The 24,674-nt window shown below is 42.3% G+C and overlaps 2 protein-coding genes across 2 annotated transcripts; both read right to left on the minus strand.

Moving 5' to 3' along the window:
• Positions 1-867: 867 nt before the first annotated feature.
• LOC306785046 (uncharacterized protein) lies at positions 868-11,645 on the minus strand (the record flags this gene model as incomplete). Its single annotated transcript, XM_079279272.1, has 3 exons — positions 11,342-11,645; positions 8,660-9,331; positions 868-992 (listed from the first exon to the last, which is right to left on the minus strand). The coding sequence occupies exons 1-3, from the start codon at positions 11,565-11,567 to the stop codon at positions 868-870; spliced, it is 1,023 nt and encodes a 340-aa protein (XP_079135398.1). The 5' UTR covers positions 11,568-11,645.
• Positions 11,646-20,054: 8,409 nt separating this feature from the next.
• On the minus strand, positions 20,055-23,920 carry LOC306785047 (uncharacterized protein; the record flags this gene model as incomplete). The annotated part of the gene is made up of 2 exons (XM_079279273.1): positions 20,055-21,695; positions 23,728-23,920. The coding sequence occupies 2 exons, from the start codon at positions 23,918-23,920 to the stop codon at positions 20,266-20,268; spliced, it is 1,623 nt and encodes a 540-aa protein (XP_079135399.1). The 3' UTR covers positions 20,055-20,265.
• Positions 23,921-24,674: the final 754 nt, after the last annotated feature.

Here is a 24,674-nt window from a genome sequence, read left to right on the forward strand (position 1 = left end):
GCTGTTAGGAGCTTGTGGTCAGTTCACGTATTTCTGTGAACTCAGTCTATTTTGTCAAAGACTTGAATTTATAACCAAATACCTGCAAACCTTAGCATGCTACATGCTACAAAGTAACCAAGATTGCAAACATAACATTATTTGCTACAATGTCAATGATAGCATGTGAGCGTGTTGATGTTAGCATTTAGTTTAGCGACAGATTTACAAAGACGCTGGCATGGTTGTCGACTCTTCAGCTGCGTTCGAAATCGCATACTTTTTATTTTTACTTTTATTATGTACTGCAGCTGCCCTTAGAAAGGACGTACAGTTGCATGTAGTATGCATTCGATTCGGACATACTACTTCCTAATAACCTAATACCTTACACCCTGATGCTCTTGCTCATATATCTGCTTCCTGAAGGATTGTGGGTTAGACTAGCCAGAAAAGCATGCTGGCTTGGATGCTGCAAAATGGGACCTGATGTAATATTTGACATATGTGTTGGGACTTACAAAATCTTTTTCTTGCACACTAAATAGTATGGTAGAATGGTATTGGAACGCATAGCCAATTTCACATCAACAAACTCCCAGATATGCTGAGGAAACAGTTACAACCTGCAGGTTTTAAAAAAATGAGAATTGGTGATGCTTCCTCCTGTTATAAAGATCGATAATCAACTTCTTTCTCTTATAATCTGATGGTTAAGTTTATCACCTGTCTTCGGGACAAAAATCAGGGGTTTGTTGACCTACACGAACTAAACTCCGCGCGTGTCTGAGTGTGCGCGCGCAGCCTCCAGGGGATTTGTGTCCATGCCTCGGGGCGTGTGTAGTGGACAGCTTGCGGATGGATTGATACAGTGACGTCAGCGCGCCGCTACCTCTCCCCGAGGGCAGATTTAATCGGGAGCAGCAGAGACAGCGCTCCGGTAATCTCCCGGTAATACATGGGGGGAGACGGGCACGTTCGGAACTGCCGGTACCAAGTGACACGCAGGCCCCCTGAGAGTCCCGAGATTAGACTCCTGCGTTTGAGGCATGATGGGTCGCTTCGTGACACCGCAGCAAACCGACGCGGCCCGGGCAGGTAAACGCACCAGGTAAACTGTGGCGACGCAGGGTGAACTGGTCTCAGGAGGATTTATCTCGGCAGGGTGTTCACTGGCGGCATTGATTGTCAACAACTGCTGCTGTTATATGTGTGTCTGCACTACATGTGCGTGGGTTGCACTTGGGAGATCATTGGGTATTTGTTGACAACTTTCCAGTCCGTGCAAGATCTTTTTTTTGTGAAAAGACGCCAAGTTTACGTTTTGGTAAATGTTCTTTTCTCAAATGGAAAAGATGGTTTGGCTTCACACACACAAACACCACAGAGTAGAGGTTCATTCAGTGTCGGCTACTTGGTACCAGTGATGCAGTGGAGGATCGCGAACCTTCTGTTGTTGACCGACAGACTGGTTAAATGTATCTAACGTTGCCAAATTTATAGAAAAAAAACATTAACGAAATTAATAATTAGAAATAAAATGTAAACTCGTCTACAACTGCTGGTTTAAAGTTAATATGTTTATATTTTGTGATTGGAGAACATTCCCCCTCACACCCAAGTTAGTGGGACACATTATGAAGCGAAACACGAAAGTAATTTGTGTTTGATCACCCTCTGAATGTCGAAGCGGATGTTCGGCTCTATTTCTTGACCGACTTACTCTGTTTATGTCATGCTATTGTACAGGGAAGCCAGTATATGTACCTCCCGTGTTCAAGGTGCACGTCTTTTTACGCACAAGACCTAATTATTGCAATAATTTCATTTAATATAACCTTTGATCTTGTTCCATTTCTCTCTTTCAAGGACAGAAAAGGAGGACACAAGAGGAAGTATAATGACAGTCATGAAGGCGACCTAGTTTGTTGCCTCTGGGCATTTATGGTTTGGTTGTCACCTACTTGGCACATGCCTCCAAATCACCAGATAACACCCATTATGAACAGGGTATAAGGGCTGATGGACACTAAAACCGACAGACCAATTTGTAACCACCTTGTTACTTTTACTGCTACCGGTTTTTACTGTAAATTCTCTGGAGCCTATTTTACGGATCGGTGTGAGTAAGGGTCCAATAAGCTGTGAAGATCAGTGCGCGTTTTCTCCGCTGTCACCCCGCTGTGATAAGGGATGCAGCTCCTGAAGTTTATTGATTACAGTGGGTTATCCTAATGTATGCGGCGTTTCTGCTCAGTGAGAGGGAGAGAGTCTTTGCACATGAAAACGCATCAAATGTTCAGTGAAAAGAGACAAAAGGTACAAAGAAAGTTTAGGTTCTGCACCACTTGGGTGGAACAGTGCAGGTATTTTGGCGGTGTGTGTGTCCGTGTGTGTGTTTGCGTGTAGGCGGTGCGCTGACTTGGGAGAGGGAGAGGGGGGGGGATTGCACTACGCGAGAGAGTATGAGACAGTCAGTGCTGGTTGGAAATATACGAGGCGGATGTTTCTCGTGAGCAGCAGACACACAGCCGTGCGTCTTTGCGCTCAGAGATCATATAGTCCAGATCCACTCATCGCGTCTTTCTCTTGTTTCTTTTCCCCCGCAGCAGCCTCACCTGTGAAGCTACAGCGGAGGACAGCGGAGCGCCTCAGCGAACACTTTGCTGACTGACAGCCACCGGGACGGACGGACAGACGGACAACTCGGTGTACTTTTACCATGGAGGACAGCCGGGAAGATTAACTTGCAGCAGCCTACAGTATCCGCAACCAGACTGTCTTCGAGGAGAGCGGTCTTCGCAATGATCCGTTAAAATTCCTGCCGCCAATGCTTTCTTTGGAGAGTGGATAGACCATCTCCTAAGAACAGAGGAGACGAGCAGAGAGGCCTTTTGTTCGTTTATTTCAGTCCTCAGATGGACCGAGTGCCCTCGGCACTGGCCGCTAAGATGCGCTGGATCACGCTGGTGCTTGCCGGCTTGACTTTCTGGGGCAAAGTGACTATTTGTAACTGTTTCGACTACGAGGAGCCAGACTATGATTACTATGAGGAGGAGCGAGCGCTCACTAATTACCAAAAATGTAAAGGCAACAAGTTGCAAATCTTGTGGGAGTTGTTTGGCGTCTGTCTTGGCGAACAACAGCTGGACACAGTGACTCCTGGTGTTGTGTTGTCAGTGAAGTTGTCAGGTGTGGTACCAACATGCTTGTACAGACACACCTGTACCAAAACCTGTGCTCACAAACGAATCTAGCAAACTGTGTTACAGCCGGCGATGCTGCACGAATGTGATGAATTGATAAACGCCAAGTAATAGACTCTAGACATTTTATATTCCTCTAGACCTGCTCTATATAAGAAGTGTCTGGAGATAACTTCTGTTATGATTTGACGCTATATAAACAAATTTAATTCAATTGAAAAATTGAATTTGAGTTTGAGGACGGATTAGACAAATAAGAGAAATCATGTTAATTAGTAATTAAGAGTTATTGGCAGGGCAGTTTTGAACTTTAGCATATATTTCCTAAAATGTTTAACTATTCTTTTAAAATTGGGATATGTGGAATATAAGGGTGTGGAAAGTAAAAGTTCTGCCCTACATTATTTAATTATCAGATGTTTATCTGGAGGATATTGTACTAAATAACTGGAACTTGGAACATGTTCATTCCATCACATCTGTGGCCTTTCCAGGATAAATTTCTCTGTTTTCCATCGTTTCCTCCTTACAGCTGCAGACGTCTTCACTCTAACATGCATCCTGCATTCATTCTATTCCCTGCTGGTTAATTCTGGCAGCACAAAGACAAAAGCGGTCTGTGTCATCGCTCCAAACACACGACCAGGATCATGAATGTGAGCCACACAAGCTGGCACGTGCACACCCACGCAGTCACGCCCACATGCACGAAACACACAAGAGGCAGTGGAGCAGAGGCGAAGGTGGAGAATCTGAGCCCCGAGTGGTGCAGAAAAGAGGAAATAAGATCAGGAGAGAGAGAATGCCACGCACGTCTTGGCATTTAAACAGAGGATTTCCTCTGTACCTCTTCTTCCCATCCGCTCTCTCTGTTTACATCAGGAGCGACTACTTCACACAGCTTGTATGAGGGCCTGGGAGTGCATTTGTGCACGTAGGGGTGTATGTTCTCTCAACAAACAGGACAGTAACAGCCATCATTTATCTGGAAAATAACTTCACACTGTATCTTAACGTGTTTAGTGGAAGTGAGAATCATTCACTCTTTAGATATTCCCATTACAGTTTCGCTTAAGTAACCTTTTTATGTTTTGTTTCTCTCTATTAATCAAATGTAATAAATATAGTGATAAAGAAATGAAAGTGTTAAGACATTTTTGGAGCTGGTATACAGTATCTAAGCGTTTTCATCTTCTCTTGTACTCTGCTGTGGTGTCAGCAGACTGTCTTCCTCTGGTGTTTCAGCCAAAAGGTGATGGATGTCTCTGGCCACCTCTCAGCTCCCTCAGGGGAATTTCAAAGAACACTTGACACTGTCGGAGTCAGCAGGCCGAAGAGAAAAGATCATATTTTCTTATGTTTTCTTTTATCAGCTGTCTAATGTTTTAGACCTTGTAGAAAAAGTTGCTGGTTTGGTTATTTTATTGTTCGCAAAGTGTGGAATTATCTTTGGTAATTAGGACAAACATCAAGATCACAGCAAAGCAGATTTGTGTTTCTGGCCCCCTGACGAATGTTAAGTTCGATATTCATTGTCTTTCTGGTTCTGTTTTTGATCTCCATCAACTCCTGAGCCATATCTGGCTCTTTTTCTTTTTCGCTTTTTGACTGATAATAGCTGTCTGCTGCTGGAAACAAGCTTGATGAAAGTGGTGGGACTAAAAACTAAAGTTTCAGGCCAGAAAACACATTCATGACCTGAAAGAAGCTAAACATTTTGTTGAGCTGAGGGGATCTGCAGTGTTGGGTGATCGTTTTGTATCGGTTAGTCCACGACCGATGCCCCTTCACATTACAAACAGTAATTTGATCCATTGTTAATACAAAAGCATTGATTACTGAAGCTTAAAATCTGAGCTGAGTAATGTTTCAAGTCCACAGCTGCGGTATTTATCCGTATTTTAGCAGAAATATTGACAAAGTCACAATTGGGTAGAAAATAGTGAGGATGTGAATGGACAACAGAGAAGAGTATTTTGCTGCGGGAGGGGTTCGAGAAGTTTCTATGGATGTTTCACTGTTTCTCTGCAGTGAAAATTGGTCACCCTTCGAGTCCAACTGACTGGATTAAAGCTATAGCCACATACATAATCTCAGTCTTTGACAAAACTATATATATTTTACAACTTCATTTGTTTAGAATTTTTGACATTCAAACGACAGGTTTTTATGCAGAGTATACGCCTTTAAAGTTAAACAAGTACAGTGCAAACCTTGTGGATTCGAGCCACTGCATATAGAATTGATTGGAGAGTTTGTTTGAGGAAACAATGCTAATAATAGTGCTCCAATACCTGCAGACCACAGCACTTGGGGGAGTCTCGAGGGGCTGCTGCTCAGATTGAGGGTTCCTCTCCGTGGTGTGTGTGTGTGTGTGTGTGTGTGTGTGTGTGTGTCAGGGAGGGGTGGTGGTGGTTGTCAGTGTGCTTGGTCAGAATGCTGGCGATGTACTTTCGCAGAGTTTCAGAGCCGCACTGATCGATAAATGCTTTAAATAGGGACACAAATACCTGCACACAGCATTAATCTCAATAGCTGGATCCTATTTAAGAAGGAAGCATTTTGCTGAATATAGATTACCTGGATGGCAGCCACACAGAGGCACAGTAAGTGGTTCGAGAGGCCCAAACGCCGCGTTAATTAGCAACTGCTCAGGAGGGAAATCCAGACCACAAACACACACATGAAGTTGTATTGAGGTTTTTCCAGACACTGGCCCATGTTTTGGTTTTATTTAGTTTCAGATCACTTTATTCATCTCCAGAAGGTAAACTATAGTTTGGTTGCCCATGCAGCCACCATAGTAACACTAACACACAAACTACCACTTTTTCCAAGTGGATATTGTGTTACAGCCCTTATCGAACTGTGTATTTAATACAGTAGATCAGTCAAGAAATAAAAGACGACCATGAGGGATACACCTGAAACAGGAAAGTATTGGGTGTTATTTAAATGTGTCAAGGGTTGACCCACTTTCAGGCCAAATGTTTGTTTCAACGTGATGTCACAGGAATTTGAGAAATGACCACAACCTCTTAAGGGCATTACTTGTTGGTGGCACAGAAACAATGGCAGTAGGAGGTCAATTAGGGTCCTGTTAAGTACCGGTATTTACTATTAAAGACATATTTCCAACTCTATGATTGAGCTATTGTCTTTTCCCATCATAAAAAAAGTGAGTTGTTTTTCTTTGATTGTTCTGCATCACTTAGCTTGATGTCTTTTGATTCACTGACATTTTATTTTGTTTTAATCTCTATAGACGATACACTATTTTTAGAATTTAGTATTTTCCACACAGCATTATGTAACACAATGAATGAGGGCCGGGTGTGATCAGGTCCAACCCCTTTGCTGCCGCACCAATCCTGATATATTGCGTTGGAGCTGTGTGATAAAGTCAAAGGTGGGGCCTGTTTCATGGTTCCCTAAAGTTGAGCTGGTAAAAGTGCTGATACACATGAACAACAAGAGGCCTGGGGAGCACAATGATTAGGATAAGACGATGGTATGATCAAGAAAAGCCACCGGCAATCTAAGAAAGTATCGACAAGTTGTGAACCCATTCAGGAATGTGTCGGCCTGTTGATCAACTGGAAGCAACTATAGATCGAGAGAAGGCTGTTGTTGGTTTGTGACTCCAAAGAATGTGTAGATTGCTTTTTCTAAAGGACCTTTTTATGAGTTTGTCAGACAAGATGACAATTTTATACCAGTAATGGCAGCAGCAAAGAGTGCAAACTGCCAAGTAAGATAAAGAACTATTGAGTCACACTCCAGTCACTGATGGATTTAATCCTGACGAACAAAGTGTGCTACGTAAAACGGTATGAACCAGTGAAATACACAAACCTTTTACTTTTTATTGATGAAATCATTCAAATACAATATACTGTGGACAGATGCAGGTAAAACCATCGTCTCAAAACTTACATTACCATCAAATCAATCATCAATATAATCATCAACACTATTTCAAACTGTACAGTTGGCGCTCATTCAGTGAATAACTTTTTGTATTGAAATCAGTGGAGTTGAACCGCAGTTAATCACGTGTAACTTCAGAGGTGACTCGTGCTGAACGCTTTATCACAAATGGAAACTTTACTGCAACCAGAACAGCTAAAGGGGATTGTTTCCTGTGTGGGTTCTCATGTGCTGCTGTAAATTTGAACGATGGCGAAAAGATTTCTTACAGACTGAGCAGCTGAAAGGTTTTTCTCCTGTGTGGGTTCTCATGTGCTCCTGTAAAGTTGAACGCTGGCTAAAAGATTTCTTACAGACTGAGCAGCTGAAAGGTTTTTCTCCTGTGTGGGTTCTCATGTGTCTCTGTAAATGTGAACGCTGCTTCAATGATTTCTTACAGACTGAGCAGCTGAAAGGTTTTTCTCCTGTGTGGGTTCTCATGTGGTTCTGGAAAGTTGAACGATCTTTAAATGATTTCTTACAGACTGAGCAGCTGAAAGGTTTTTCTCCTGTGTGGGTTCTCATGTGGTTCTGGAAAGTTGAACGATCTTTAAATGATTTCTTACAGACTGAGCAGCTGAAAGGTTTTTCTCCTGTGTGGGTTCTCATGTGGCTCTGTAAATGTGAACGCTGGCTAAAAGATTTCTTACAGACTGAGCAGCTGAAAGGTTTTTCTCCTGTGTGGGTTCTCATGTGCTTCTGTAAATCTGAACGATGGCGAAAAGATTTCTTACAGACTGAGCAGCTGAAAGGTTTTTCTCCTGTGTGGGTTCTCATGTGCTTCTGTAAATGTGAACGCTGGCTAAAAGATTTCTTACAGACTGAGCAGCTGAAAGGCTTTTCTCCTGTGTGGGTTCTCATGTGCATCTGTAAATTTTGACGCTGGCTAAAAGATTTCTTACAGACTGAGCAGCTGAAAGGCTTTTCTCCTGTGTGGGTTCTCATGTGTATCTGTAAAGTTGAACGTTCATCAAAAGATTTCTTACAGACTGAGCAGCTGAAAGGTTTTTCTCCTCCTGTGTGGGTTCTCATGTGTATCTGTAAAGTTGAACGATGGTTAAAAGATTTCTTACAGACTGAGCAGCTGAAAGGTTTTTCTCCTGTGTGGGTTCTCATGTGGCTCTGTAAACGTGAACGTCCGCTAAAAGATTTCTTACAGACTGAGCAGCTGAAAGGTTTTTCACCAGCGCTACATCTTGAATCACTGACACGGACTTCATCAGGTTTCAAATAGTTTAAACCTGACTGAGGTTCTCTGGTCTTCTTGCAATCACCACCCTCATTAGTGTCAGAAGAGTCTCCAGTCTTCTCATCAGTATCTGGTTCTGGATGTCTATCTGGATCCAAGTTCCTGTCTGGTTCTGGTCCTCCACAGTCTTCGACATCAGCTTCTGTTTTCATCCGTTTAGTTTGTCTTTGATGAAGCTGTGGGGACTGAGCTTCCTCTTCTTCATCTTCACTCTTCACAGGAGTGAATGAGAACTTGACATCAGCCTCCTCCAGACCTTGAAGCTGCTCTCCTTCCTGACTGGTGCAGAGTTCCTCCTGTTCCTCTTTAATGTGTGGGGGTTCTGGGTCCTCCTGTTCTTTAATGTGTGGGGGTTCTGGGTCCTCCTGTTCTTCTTTAATGTGTGGGGGTTCTGGGTCCTCCTGTTCTTTAATGTGTGGGGGTTCTGGGTCTTCCTGTTCTTTAATGTGTGGGGGTTCTGGGTCCTCCTGGTCCTCTTTAATGTGTGGGGGTTCTGGGTCCTCCTGGTCCTCTTTAATGTGTGGGGGTTCTGGGTCCTCCTGGTCCTCTTTAATGTGTGGGGGTTCTGGGTCCTCCTGGTCCTCTTTAATGTGTGGGGGCTCTGGGTCCTCCTGTTCCTCTTTAATGTGTGGGGGCTCTGGGTCCTCCTGTTCTTTAATGTGTGGGGGTTCTGGGTCCTCCTCTTCTTTAATGTGTGGGGGTTCTGGGTCCTCCTCTTCTTTAATGTGTGGGGGTTCTGGGTCCTCCTGGTCCTCTTTAATGTGTGGGGGTTCTGGGTCCTCCTGTTCTTCTTTAATGTGTGGGGGTTCTGGGTCCTCCTGTTCTTCTTTAATGTGTGGGGGTTCTGGGTCCTCCTGGTCCAGACTGGAGCTCCACTCCTGCTGCTCAGATGGAACCTCTTCTTTAACAAACAACAGCTGCTGGATGTCTGCAGGAAACCAGTAAACACACACACACAGAGGTGTTACAAAGACATTTTAGAATTGAGCAAATCGTCTCCTGGACCTAGACTTCCAGAGTATCAATAGAACCAGATAATACAATAATGTAATCAACTTATGTGACCATATGAACCATTTTAAGCTGCCAAATCCATGTGGTGTTATCAAAGAGAACACACTTGTACTTTAAGTTGAAATATTTCCTGTCATCTAGAAGCTGAGAGAACAAATCAGCATACCTGCAAACTCATAAGAGGTGAAAGAGGTGCCAAGCACCCGAAACCCTGTTGGGACAGGGGGGGGGGGACGGACGGGACGGTACGGTACAGTAGCGATCTACAAGTATTACAATTTATAAAGTCAAGCATCAATGTCACAATATCCCACCGACTAACCCGATTCACAACACAACGAGTTATAAGTTTTAAGCTACCACCTGTGTGTCTGAGCTCCCTCTTTGTATGAGAGTGCCTCACCTGGAGATTCAAACCTTTGCTCTATGACACACGCACCACTATTGCAAATGAGCACACACACTCACACACACATAATACTGTTATGTTCAAAATTTCTCAAACAAAAAGGTAAAGGAAAAAGCAAAAGCAAATGCAGTTACAAACTGAATTACACTATCAATAGTAATATTTCATGAAATAGAGGCCCCATCTGCACCACACGACAGACTGGTGTGTCCGCCTCATGGTCCAGATGAGGTCCGATTATCTCCGGGGATTCAGTTTCTTTGTCCCTCAAGTCTCTGAAATGTCTCATATTACTCATTCCTCAGCCCATCGATCAGCTCAGTGATTGGCTGAACCCGGCGGACTTCAGTGGGACACTTCCTTGACCAATTCACCCCCCTTCTTGAAGGCTGTGCTCAGAAACTCTTCAGCAACATCCCCCTCTCTCTGACTTTATGGCGGTGTCATAAATTCTCTGGTTTCTCTCACAGTGCACAACAAATTCAGTAACTCTCCCTTTAGTTTAAACCTTCTTCAAGCAAACTTATTGTAACACATAATATCCATCGCAAGGAGTGCTTTAAAACTTAAATTCCTCACAATACTTATACGTTTAATGCCTGTAAATACCGCTAGCATATTTCTACAGTAGTGAGAACCATCGCCTATACAAAATAAAGTGATTAGTTTTCATTTAACCCTGCTACTGTATGGCTTAATATTAACTTCCACTATTACTGTAAAGCCGTTATAATTTGGGCCTATCTTCTATTTACAATTAATATGCATTCAATCCGGTTCAATTATTAAAATCATGAAGGTTCAGGCTCCTTAATGCTCTCTCATTACTTCAGGGCCTTTGGGAGCAACTGCACGTGGGACTGTTGGGACCGGAAGTACACTTGCTGTGGTCATTACAGTGACCAGTGTCTGGCAGTGTGATGAGGGCACGTGAGCCCTTGTTGCTGTACTTCAACAAAAAAAACTGCAACCAGAACCGCCGGTGTTCCAGTTTAATGTTAATGTGTGACCGCGTGTACTGAACCGGAACACGGACACATGTTCATGTTTTATCACGTTACGCTTTTTCCTCCTAAATCTTGATAATGATGAGCGTTAGCCGTTGACAAAGTTCCGCATGCAGTGGACGTTAACTTAACCCAACAAGTCTGAACGGTAACGGAGGGAAATGAAGACGGTGTCGACATCTTAACGCTGATTAGCCAAGACTCGAAATATGTTTTATTGCGAAGATCACGAGATCACATGTTCTCCTCGTCTCACTCCAATCTGAGAAACGCTGGCTGGCCAGTTGACGACCCCCCCCCCCCGCAAATAAAAACTCTACTTATCTACACTCACGTGGATGACATATTTTGATTCAAAACGGCTTATTTCGCCGAAAAGCGACACTTTGCATGTATTCAATCATGAGAAGACGGTAACGACGAATTGCAACAGAGTCTCACTCCAAACTACGTTAAGTTATCAGCCGGAGGATGAACAGAACTGAGAGAAGAAATAAAGTGAACCCACGTGCTCTTTGTATCCGGACTTCCGGGTTGAAAACAGCGTCCAGACGTTCCCGTTGTCGCTTATTCTCCTCTTTTGAACGAGAGAGTTCCTCCTCGTACTCTGCTATCATACTTTCAAACAGACCAAATATCTCTTCATCAGCCGCAGTTAAGTTGGGCTTAAAATACGTACGGAACCTAGTTAGTCGCCGGTTGACTAAAGATCTCAGGATTTCTAGTTTAGACATTTTCACTAAACCACAGAAAGTTTTCCTCCAGGCGAATTCCGGATAACTTCAATGGCTTTATAGGCTACCAGGAGATGAGTCCTCTTCTTCTTCTTCTTCTTCTCCTTCTTCTTCTTCTTCTTCTTTCACTTTAATGGCGGACTACAACCCAATGTTACAGGCGCCACCTACTGGACCGGAGTGTGTAACATCATGAATTTATGACAGTTATTATTTAAACACAATAATAATGTTATTCATAAATACAATGAAAAAAATAGAAATAAACTTCATATAGCAGTTATATTCTGGCTTTTTAACCCGTTTCATTCAAAATATTAAATAAAGCCCTTTTAAGGTGAACTTGTTTGTCCCCTGTCTCTAACAGTCCTTTGATGCTCCGCTCCCTTCCTGTATCTACCACTCTGTTCTTCAGTCTTTCTCTTTCCACCCTGAACTTCCTCCACTCTATCAGCACATGTTCTACAGTTTCTTTACAGTTGCATATCTCACATTTATCCCACTCTGTCTTTTTCATGATGTGTATAATGTGTCATTGAGTCCTGTATGTCTGAAGCTTAATCTGAAAGTAACATCTTCTTTTCTACTTTTACTTCCATCACGTCTCACTCTGACTGATGTCTGAATTTTGTTGTAATTTCAACCCTTATTGTCATTATTCCAAATTTCCTGCCAAGATGTCCCATCCAAAGCTTTTACCAGAGAATGTCGAGTACTCCCAACCATTGTACAGGACAGTCGATGCTGTATTTCCGTTAAGTCCACCCTGAATTCTAATCCAGTGTGATAGTGCTAACTCAGTTCTCCTCACATGTCATGGCAGTTCCCTGGATTTCACCAGCAATGCATTAATGGGTGTGGTTTTCACTCGGGAGATGAGTCAGAGGAGAACCATCCAGAAGAAAAGGTGAACAGATAAAAGTCCATTCAGACAGGTTCTACGAGGAACAGCCGGTTCCGCTGCAACTTGGTGGGTAACAAAAGCCCCTTAAACTAATAAAATAGTATATCATTACTCCTATCTTCAGTTACCTTCCATCTGGTCCATATGTAACAGTTGTGGGTCATGGAACGAGACGACTCAAGTGATTGTTTTCAACATTTATTTATTGAAGACAAAATATCACCAATGAATTGCCTTCTGATCATTTTCTGCCCCTCTGCTCCCTCAGCAACGTGTGATTTAATTCATTTTCTTCAAATACACACTGACCAATCAGAGCTCGGTACGTGGACCGTTAATGAATATTACATACCGGTATGTGCCACCACCACAGAAACAATATAACGTTAGGTTTGGCCAACAAAACCAACGTTTGGTTTAGACAGCAAAACCACTTAGTTAGTTTCAGGAAAACATCATGGTTGGTCCTAGAAATAATTAGTTTCAGGCAACAAAAATAACGTTAGGGTTTAGGCAACAAGTTAGGTTTAAGAAAAACATCAAGGTTGGGCTTAAAATACGTACGGAACCTAAGTAACGACGTCACAAACGTAACTTTACAATAACTCAACAACACTTTGGTAGGTGACTAGTATCCTGTTTTCATAAAGTCCTGTGTTTGATCCGTCCACCTCCCCTCTCTCCCTCCATCCCGCCACCATAGTCTTTCTCACTGTTTGTACTGAATCAGTAGCTCTGAGCGTTGCCCATTCACATGCGTTTAATTTTTGTGTCTGCCATGACAAAGAATCCTAATTGATTTTCCATTGACATTGTTTCCGTGCTGCCAACATGCTGTTAGGAGCTTGTGGTCAGTTCACGTATTTCTGTGAACTCAGTCTATTTTGTCAAAGACTTGAATTTATAACCAAATACTATCATGCTATTGTACAGGGAAGCCAGTATATGTACCTCCCGTGTTCAAGGTGCACGTCTTTTTACGCACAAGACCTAATTATTGCAATAATTGCATTTAATATAACCTTTGATCTTGTTCCATTTCTCTCTTTCAAGGACAGAAAAGGAGGACACAAGAGGAAGTATAATGACAGTCATGAAGGCGACCTAGTTTGTTGCCTCTGGGCATTTATGGTTTGGTTGTCACCTACTTGGCACCTGCCTCCAAATCACCAGATAACACCCATTATGAACAGGGTGTAAGGGCTGATGGACACTAAAACCGACAGACCAATTTGTAACCACCTTGTTACTTTTACTGCTACCGGTTTTTACTGTAAATTCTCTGGAGCCTATTTTACGGATCGGTGTGAGTAAGGGTCCAATAAGCTGTGAAGATGAGTGCGCGTTTCCTCCGCTGTCACCCCGCTGTGATAAGGGATGCAGCTCCTGAAGTTTATTTATTACAGTGGGTTATCCTAATGTATGCGGCGTTTCTGCTCAGTGAGAGGGAGAGAGTCTTTGCACATGAAAACGCATCAAATGTTCAGTGAAAAGAGACAAAAGGTACAAAGAAAGTTTAGGTTCTGCACCACTTGGGTGGAACAGTGCAGGTATTTTGGCGGTGTGTGTGTCCGTGTGTGTGTTTGCGTGTAGGCGGTGCGCTGACTTGGGAGAGGGAGAGGGGGGGGGGGATTGCACTAGAGAGAGAGAGAGGGAGAGAGGAAGAGAGAGAGAGCGAGAGGGAGAGAGAGGGAGAGAGAGAGAGAGGGAGAGAGAGAGAGAGGGAGAGAGAGAGAGAGGTATATGACCTGACATGTCATTGGGAGAAGTTAAGTCTACTCAAAGAGCTAAATCAGTGATTCACCGAATGGTCACAGGTCATTGTTTGTATGCGGATTTGAGCTCATATATCAGAGGAAGTGGCTGTTGTTTGTTGTGGTGATTGTGGACTCTGTGACTGTTCTTCATTAAAGATTAGTTTCCCAAACTCCCAGACGAAGTGGCTGCAGGCCCATCTTTTTAACAAAATCATCCAACTGGAAAATAGTACATAATCCTTTTCATCTGATATGTAGGAAATGTGATTTAACATTAAGAACCGTTGAGAGCACAGAACATCTCCATTGTCGTCTGTGCTGCATGTGTCTTTGGTTACTTTTGGTTTCAGTTGAGAGTTTAGTGCCAAGAGAGTCAGTAGAGCAAAGAGCCAGCAGACAATTCAAAAAAGGTCAATCATCAAAGTGAAGAGTAGAAATCAAAAAAAGAAACTTAACGTTTTTGACAACTGTGATTTATGTTCATTTGTGAAAAATAGTGTAATTTATTACCAACTCTCAAACAGTGTCAATGTTGATATCTTATATTTTGATTCTTTATAAAATGCCTTTTATGTCGGGGATGATGTGAGTATAGAGTTAATATCTGTAATATTTGCTTCAACATTATTAAAGGTGCAATATGGATTCAGAGCATGAACATGCAAACAGTTATTTGCTATGTACAATATAGGAGCAGTGTCTATCTGTGTGTGGGTTGTAATCCGAGCTTCTACTTGCTTTGTTGACATAGCCCGCTGCTCGATAAGTTAAATAAATAATTATTACTCAGTTATAATCTTTGATTTTCTGTTCATATACAGTACAGAAGAGCGAGGAACTTTACTTTTAGGTAAATGTGCATTTAATCATTAAACTAAGTTTAGGTGATATTGCCCAGCCTTACGATATACTTTAACTTACCGCTAACAGAGCTTGAATAGGAAATGAATGCATGGAAACATGTCACATGGAAACATGTCATTCTGGAAAGGAACGACTCTCTAATGTCATGATTTCGATTCCAAATCAAAAATCGATTGAAATGAACATTTTATTTCGACCTTCAACCTTTTGAATCTTTGTATGTGTGAACAAACTGTACAGGTCTGAACTGTTGCTAATGATACCTCCGTTTCCTACAGGTGGTGCAGGCTGACAGGTGGGGAACGCCCGTCCTCCCCCATGAAGAGTCTGCTAAACATGACCGAGTGAGTTTGTGAGCGCTTTATAGGAGGTGCTTCATATTTAAACAAACAAAAATAGCTTTGAGGTGGATTCAGTTGTCCTAAAATGTTGAACTAGCTGGAGAAAACATAAATTTGTAGTGTACCAAAGTTGCTTTCTAAACACACACACACACACACACACACAGAGTGTAAGGTCTTTGCTGCTTATTTCTTCAGTCGTTCTGAAAGGAAGCATATCAGAGGCCAAGGCGCACACTCTCACACACACACAATCCCAAGTTCCTGAAGAAGTGCTTTGTCAGCAAAGGACTGCTGTTTACATTTACACACACACACACACACACACACACACACACACACACACACACACACACACACACACACACACACACACACACACACACACACAGACACACACACACACACACACACACACACACACACACACACACACATACAGCATCTTGGGCTTTCGGAGCAGCGAGATGATGTGAAGAAGACGATTTATATATTTAACACTTATTTACATGTGTTGAAGGAAAAGTTCAACATTTTGGGAAATCGAAGCAGCTATGGCTCAGTCCTGAGTAAAAAAGCACGAACAACGCTCACTAATTACCAAAAATGTAAAGGCAACAAGTTGCAAATCTTGTGGGAGTTGTTTGGCGTCTGTCTTGGCGAACAACAGCTGGACACAGTGACTCCTGGTGTTGTGTTGTCAGTGAAGTTGTCAGGTGTGGTACCAACATGTTTGTACAGACACACCTGTACCAAAACCTGTGCTCACAAACGAATCTAGCAAACTGTGTTACAGCCGGCGATGCTGCACGAATGTGATGAATTGATAAACGCCAAGTAATAGACTCTAGACATTTTATATTCCTCTAGACCTGCTCTGTATAAGAAGTGTCTGGAGATAACTTCTGTTATGATTTGACGCTATATAAACAAATTTAATTCAATTGAAAAATTGAATTTGAGTTTGAGGACGGATTAAACAAATAAGAGAAATCATGTTAATTAGTAATTAAGAGTTATTGGCAGGGCAGTTTTGAACTTTAGCATATATTTCCTAAAATGTTAAACTATTCTTTTAAAATTGGGATATGTGGAATATAAGGGTGTGGAAAGTCAAAGTTCTGCCCTACATTATTTAATTATCAGATGTTTATCTGGAGGATATTCTACTAAATAACTGGAACTTGGAACATGTTCATTCCATCACATCTGTGGCCTTTCCAGGATTCATTTCTCTGTTTTCCATCGTTTCCTCCTTACAGCTGCAGACGTCTTCACTCTAACATGCATCCTGCATTCATTATATTCCCTGCTGGTTAATTCTGGCAGCACAAAGACAAAAGCGGTCTGTGTCATCGCTCCAAACACACGACCAGGATCATGAATGTGAGCCACACAAGCTGGCACGTGCACACCCACGCAGTCACGCCCACATGCACGAAACACACAAGAGGCAGTGGAGCAGAGGCGAAGGTGGAGAAGCTGAGCCCCGAGTGGTGCAGAAAAGAGGAAATAAGATCAGGAGAGAGAGAATGCCACGCACGTCTTGGCATTTAAACAGAGGATTTCCTCTGTACCTCTTCTTCCCATCCGCTCTCTCTGTTTACATCAGGAGCGACTACTTCACACAGCTTGTATGAGGGCCTGGGAGTGCATTTGTGCATGTAGGGGTGTATGTTCTCTCAACAAACAGGACAGTAACAGCCATCATTTATCTGGAAAATAATGGAAGTGAGAATCATTCACTCTTTAGATATTCCCATTACACTTTCCCTTAAGTAACCTTTTTATGTTTTGTTTCTCTCTATTAATCAAATGTAATAAATAGTGATAAAGAAATGAAAGTGTTAAGACATTTTTGGAGCTGGTATACAGTATCTAAGCATTTTCATCTTCTCTTGTACTCTGCTGTGGTGTCAGCAGACTGTCTTCCTCTGGTGTTTCAGACAAAAGGTGATGGATGTCTCTGGCCACCTCTCAGCTCCCTCAGGGGAATTTCAAAGAACACTTGACACTGTCGGAGTCAGCAGGCCTAAGAGAAAAGATAATATTTTCTTATGTTTTCTTTTATCAGCTGTCTAATGTTTTAGACCTTGTAGAAAAAGTTGCTGGTTTGGTTATTTTATTGTTCGCAAAGTGTGGAATTATCTTTGGTAATTAGGACAAACATCAAGATCACAGCAAAGCAGATTTGTGTTTCTGGCCCCCTGACGAATGTTAAGTTCGATATTCATTGTCTTTCTGGTTCTGTTTTTGATCTCCATCAACTCCTGAGCCATATCTGGCTCTTTTTCTTTTTCGCTTTTTGACTGATAATAGCTGTCTGCTGCTGGAAACAAGCTTGATGAAAGTGGTGGGACTAAAAACTAAAGTTTCAGGCCAGAAAACACATTCATGACCTGAAAGAAGCTAAACATTTTGTTGAGCTGAGGGGATCTGCAGTATTGGGTGATCGTTTTGTATCGGTTAGTCCACGACCGATGCCCCTTCACATTACAAACAGTAATTTGATCCATTGTTAATACAAAAGCATTGATTACTGAAGCTTAAAATCTGAGCTGAGTAATGTTTCAAGTCCACAGCTGCGGTATTTATCCATATTTTAGCAGAAATATTGACAAAGTCACAATTGGGTAGAAAATAGTAAGGATGTGAATGGACAACAGAGAAGAGTATTTTGCTGCGGGAGGGGTTCGAGAAGTTTCTATGGATGTTTCACTGTTTCTCTGCAGTGAAAATTGGTCACCCTTCGAGTCCAACTGACTGGATTAAAGCTATAGCCACATACATAATCTCAGTCTTTGACAAAACTATATATATTTTACAACTTCATTTGTTTAGAATTTTTGACATTCAAACGACAGGTTTTTATGCAGAGTATACGCCTTTAAAGTTAAACAAGTACAGTGCAAACCTTGTGGATTCGAGCCACTGCATATAGAATTGATTGGAGAGTTTGTTTGAGGAAACAATGCTAATAATAGTGCTCCAATACCTGCAGACCACAGCACTTGGGGGAGTCTCGAGGGGCTGCTGCTCAGATTGAGGGTTCCTCTCCGTGGTGTGTGTGTGTGTGTGTGTGTGTGTGTGTGTGTGTGTGTGTCAGGGAGGGGTGGTGGTGGTTGTCAGTGTGCTTGGTCAGAATGTTGGCGATGTACTTTCGCAGAGTTTCAGAGCCGCACTGATCGATAAATGCTTTAAATAGGGACACAAATACCTGCACACAGCATTAATCTCAATAGCTGGATCCTATTTAAGAAGGAAGCATTTTGCTGAATATAGATTACCTGGATGGCAGCCACACAGAGGCACAGTAAGTGGTTCGAGAGGCCCAAACGCCGCGTTAATTAGCAATTGCTCAGGAGGGAAATCCAGACCACAAACACACACATGAAGTTGTATTGCGGTTTTTCCAGACACTGGCCCATGTTTTGGTTTTATTTAGTTTTAGATCACTTTATTCATCTCCAGCAGGTAAACTATAGTTTGGTTGCCCATGCAGCCACCATAGTAACACTAACACACAAACTACCACTTTTTCCAAGTGGATATTGTGTTACAGCCCTTATCGAACTGTGTATTTAATACAGTTGATCAGTCAAGAAATAAAAGACGACCATGAGGGATACACCTGAAACAGGAAAGTATTGGGTGTTATTTAAATGTGTCACGGGTTGACCCACTTTCAGGCCAAATGTTTGTTTCAACGTGATGTCACAGGAATTTGAGAAATGACCACAACCTCTTAAGGGCATTACTTGTTGGTGGCACAGAAACAATGGCAGTAGGAGGTCAATTAGGGTCCTGTTAAGTACCGGTATTTACTATTAAAGACATATTTCCAACTCTATGATTGAGCTATTGTCTTTTCCCATCATAAAAAAAGTGAGTTGTTTTTCTTTGATTGTCCTGCATCACTTAGCTTGATGTCTTTTGATTCACTGTCATTTTATTTTTTGTTTTAATCTCTATAGACTATACACTATTTTTAGAATTTAGTATTTTCCAAACAAAATGATGTAACACAACGAATGAGGGCCGGGTGTGATCAGGTCCAACCCCTTTGCTGCCGCACCAATCCTGATATATTGTGTTGGAGCTGTGTGATAAAGTCAAAGGTGGGGCCTGTTTCATGGTTCCCTAAAGTTGAGCTGGTAAAAGTGCTCATACACATGAACAACAAGAGGCCCGGGGAGCACAATGATTAGGATAAGACGATGGTATGATCAAGAAAAGCCACCGGCAATCTAAGAAAGTATCGACAAGTTGTGAACCCATTCAGGAATGTGTCGGCCTGTTTATCAACTGGAAGCAACTATAGATCGAGAGAAGGCTGTTGTTGGTTTGTGACTCCAAAGAATGTGTAGATTGCTTTTTCTAAGGACCTTTTTATGAGTTTGTCAGACAAGATGACAATTTTATACCAGTAATGGCAGCAGCAAAGAGTGCAAACTGCCAAGTAAGATAAAGAACTATTGAGTCACACTCCAGTCACTGATGGATTTAATCCTGACGAACAAAGTGTGCTACGTAAAACGGTATGAACCAGTGAAATACACAAACCTTTTACTTTTTATTGATGAAATCATTCAAATACAATATACTGTGCACAGATGCAGGTAAAACCATAGTCTCAAAACTTACATTACCATCAAATCAATCATCAATATAATCATCAAAACTATTTCAAACTGTACAGTTGGCGCTCATTCAGTGAATAACTTTGTATTGAAATCAGTGGAGTTGAACCGCAGTTAATCACGTGTAACTTCAGAGGTGACTCGTGCTGAAAGCTTTTATCACAAATGGAAACTTTACTGCAACCAGAACAGCTAAAGGGGATTGTTTCCTGTGTGGGTTCTCATGTGCTTCTGTAAATGTGAACGCTGGCAAAAAGATTTCTTACAGACTGAGCAGCTGAAAGGTTTTTCTCCTGTGTGGGTTCTCATGTGGTTCTGTAAATGTGAACGCTGCTTCAATGATTTCTTACAGACTGAGCAGCTGAAAGGTTTTTCTCCTGTGTGGGTTCTCATGTGGCTCTGGAAAGTTGAACGATCTTTAAATGATTTCTTACAGACTGAGCAGCTGAAAGGTTTTTCTCCTGTGTGGGTTCTCATGTGGCTCTGTAAATGTGAACGCTGGCTAAAAGATTTCTTACAGACTGAGCAGCTGAAAGGTTTTTCTCCTGTGTGGGTTCTCATGTGGCTCTGTAAATTTGAACGATGGCTAAAAGATTTCTTACAGACTGCGCAGCTTAAAGGTTTTTCTCCTGTGTGGGTTCTCATGTGGCTCTGTAAATGTGAACGCTGGCTAAAAGATTTCTTACAGACTGAGCAGCTGAAAGGTTTTTCTCCTGTGTGGGTTCTCATGTGGTTCTGTAAATGTGAACGCTGCTTCAATGATTTCTTACAGACTGAGCAGCTGAAAGGTTTTTCACCAGCGCTACATCTTGAATCACTGACACGGACTTCATCAGGTTTCAAATAGTTTAAACCTGACTGAGGTTCTCTGGTCTTCTTGCAATCACCACCCTCATTAGTGTCAGAAGAGTCTCCAGGCTTCTCATCAGTATCTGGTTCTGGATGTCTATCTGGATCCAAGTTTCTGTCTGGTTCTGGTCCTCCACAGTCTTCTCCATCAGCTTCTGTTTTCATCCGTTTAGTTTGTCTTTGATGAAGCTGTGAGGATTGAGCTTCCTCTTCTTCATCTTCACTCTTCACAGGAGTGAATGAGAACTTGACATCAGCCTCCTCCAGACCTTGAAGCTGCTCTCCTTCCTGACTGGTGCAGAGTTCCTCCTGTTCTTCTTTAATGTGTGGGGGTTCTGGGTCCTCCGGTTCTTCTTTAATGTGTGGGGGTTCTGGGTCCTCCTGTTCTTCTTTAATGTGTGGGGGTTCTGGGTCCTCCTGTTCTTTAACGTGTGGGGGTTCTGGGTCCTCCTGTTCTTTAATGTGTGGGGGTTCTGGGTCCTCCTGTTCCTCTTTAATGTGTGGGGGCTCTCGGTCCTCCTGTTCCTCTTTAATGTGTGGGGGTTCTGGGTCCTCCTGTTCTTCTTTAATGTGTGGGGGCTCTGGGTCCTCCTGTTCCTCTTTAATGTGTGGGGGCTCTGGGTCCTCCTGTTCCTCTTTAATGTGTGGGGGTTCTGGGTCCTCCTGTTCTTCTTTAATGTGTGGGGGTTCTGGGTCCTCCTGGTCCAGACTGGAGCTCCACTCCTGCTGCTCAGAGGGAACCTCTTCTTTAACCAACAACAGCTGCTGGATGTCTGCAGGAAACCAGTAAACACACACACAGAGGTGTTACAAAGACATTTTAGAATTGAGCAAATCGTCTCCTGGACCTAGACTTCCAGAGTATCAATAGAACCAGATAATACAATAATGTAATCAACTTATGTGACCATATGAACCATTTTAAGCTGCCAAATCCATGTGGTGTTATCAAAGAGAACACACTTGTACTTTAAGTTGAAATATTTCCTGTCATCTAGAAGCTGAGAACAAATCAGCATACCTGCAAACTCATAAGAGGTGAAAGAGGTGCCAAGCACCCGAAACCCTGGGGGGGGGGGGGGGGGGGTGACGGGACGGTACAGTAGCGATCTACAAGTATTACAATTTATAAAGTCAAGCATCAACATCACAATATCCCACCGACTAACCCGATTCACAACACAACGAGTTATAAGTTTTAAGCTACCACCTGTGTGTCAGAGCTCCCTCTTTGTATGAGAGTGCCTCACCTGGAGATTCAAACCTTTGCTCTATGACACACGCAACACTATTGCAAATGAGCACACACACACACAATACTGTTATGTTCAAAATTTCTCAAACAAAAGGTAAAGGAAAACGCAAATGCAGTTACAAACTGAAATACACTATCAATAGTAATATAGATAGCGTATATAATATAGTAATAGAAATAGAGGCCCCATCTGCACCACACGACAGACTGGTGTGTCCGCCTCATGGTCCAGATGAGGTCCGATTATCTCCGGGGATTCACAGGTTCTTTGTCCCTCAAGTCTCTGAAATGTCTCATATTACTCATTCCTCAGCCCATCGATCAGCTCAGTGATTGGCTGAACCCGGCGGACTTCAGTGGGACACTTCCTTGACCAATTCACCCCCTTTCTTGAAGGCTGTGCTCAGAAACTCTTCAGCAATATCCCCCTCTCTCTGACTTTATGGCAGTGTCATAAATTCTCTGGTTTCTATCACAGTGCACAACAAATTCAGTAACTCTCCCTTTAGTTTAAACCTTCTTCAAGCAAACCTATTGTAACACATAATATCCATCGCAAGGAGTGCTTTAAAACTTAAATTCCTCACAATACTTATACGTTTAATGCCTGTAAATACCGCTAGCATATTTCTACAGTAGTGAGAACCATCGCCTATACAAAATAAAGTGATTCGTTTTCATTTAACCCTGCTACTGTATGGCTTAATATTAACTTCCACTGTTACTGTAAAGCGGTTATAATTCTGGCCTATCTTCTATTTACAATTAATATGCATTCAATTCAGTTCAATTGTTGAAATCATGAAGGCTCAGGCTCCTTAATGCTCTCTCATTACTTCAGGGCCTTTGGGAGCAACTGCACGTGGGACTGTTGGGACCGGAAGTACACTTGCTGTGGTCATTACAGTGAACAGTGTCTGGCAGTGTGATGAGGGCACGTGAGCCCTTGTTGCTGTACTTCAACAAAAAAAAAACTGCAACCAGAACCGCCAGTGTTCCAGTTTAATGTTAATACGTGACCGCGTGTTCTGAACCGGAACACGGACACGTGTTCATGTTTCATCACGTTAAGCTTTTTCCTCCTAAATCTTGATAATGATGAGCGTTAGCAGTGGACAAAGTTCCGCATGCAGTGGACGTTAACTTAACCCAACAAGTCTGAACGGTAACGGAACTTAAACTTTAACGGAGGGAAATGAAGACGGTGTCGACATCTTAACGCTGATTAGCCAAGGCTCGAAATATGTTTTATTGCGAAGATCACGACATCACATGTTCTCTTCGTCTCACTCCAATCTGAGAAACGCTGGCTGGCCAGTTGACGACCCCCCCCCCCCCCCCCCGAAAAAAATAAAAACTACGGATCTACACTCACGTGGATGATATATTTTGATTCAACACGGCTTATTTCGCCGAAAAGCGACACGTTTGCATGTATTACGTCATGAAAAGACGGTAACGACGAATTGCAACAGAGTCTCACTCCAAACTACGTTAAGTCATCAGCCGGAGGATGAACAGAACTGAGAGAAGAAATAAAGTGAACCCACGTGCTCTTTGTATCCGGACTTCCGGGTTGAAAACAGCGTCCAGACATTCCCGTTGTCGCTTATTCTCCTCTTTTGAACGAGAGAGTTCCTCCTTGTACTCTGCTATCGTACTTTCAAACACACCAAATATCTCTTCATCAGCCGCAGTTAGTCGCCGGTTGACTAAAGATCTCAGCATTTCTAGTTTAGACATTTTCACTAAACCACAGAAAGTTTTCCTCCAGGCGAATTCCGGATAACTTCAATGGCTTTATAGGCTACCAGGAGATGAGTCCTCCTCTTCTTCTTCTTCTTCTTCTTCTTCTTCTTCTTCTTCTTCTTCTTCTTCTTCTTTCACTTTAATGGCGGACTACAACCCAATGTTACAGGCGCCACCTACTGGACCGGAGTGTGTAACATCATGACTTTATGACAGTTATCATTTAAACACAATAATAATGTTATTCATAAATACAATGAAAAAAATAGAAATAAACTTCATATAGCAGTTATATTCTGGCTTTTTAACCAGTTTCATTCAAAATATTAAATAAAGCCCTTTTAAGCTGAACTTGTTTGTCCCCTGTCTCTAACAGTCCTTTGATGCTCCGCTCCCTTCCTGTATCTACCACTCTGTTCTTCAGTCTTTCTCTTTCCACCCTGAACTTCCTCCACTCTATCAGCACATGTTCTACAGTTTCTTTACAGTTGCATATCTCACATTTATCCCACTCTGTCTTTTTCATGATGTGTATAATGTGTCATTGAGTCCTGTATGTCTGAAGCTTAATCTGAAAGTAACATCTTCTTTTCTACTTTTACTTCCATCACGTCTCACTCTGACTGATGTCTGAATTTTGTTGTAATTTCAACCCTTATTGTCATTATTCCAAATTTCCTGCCAAGATGTCCCATCCAAAGCTTTTACCAGAGAATGTCGAGTACTCCCAACCATTGTACAGGATAGT

This window comes from Melanostigma gelatinosum (genome assembly GCF_949748355.1).
Source record: "Melanostigma gelatinosum genome assembly, chromosome: 11".
Taxonomy (NCBI): domain Eukaryota; kingdom Metazoa; phylum Chordata; class Actinopteri; order Perciformes; family Zoarcidae; genus Melanostigma; species Melanostigma gelatinosum.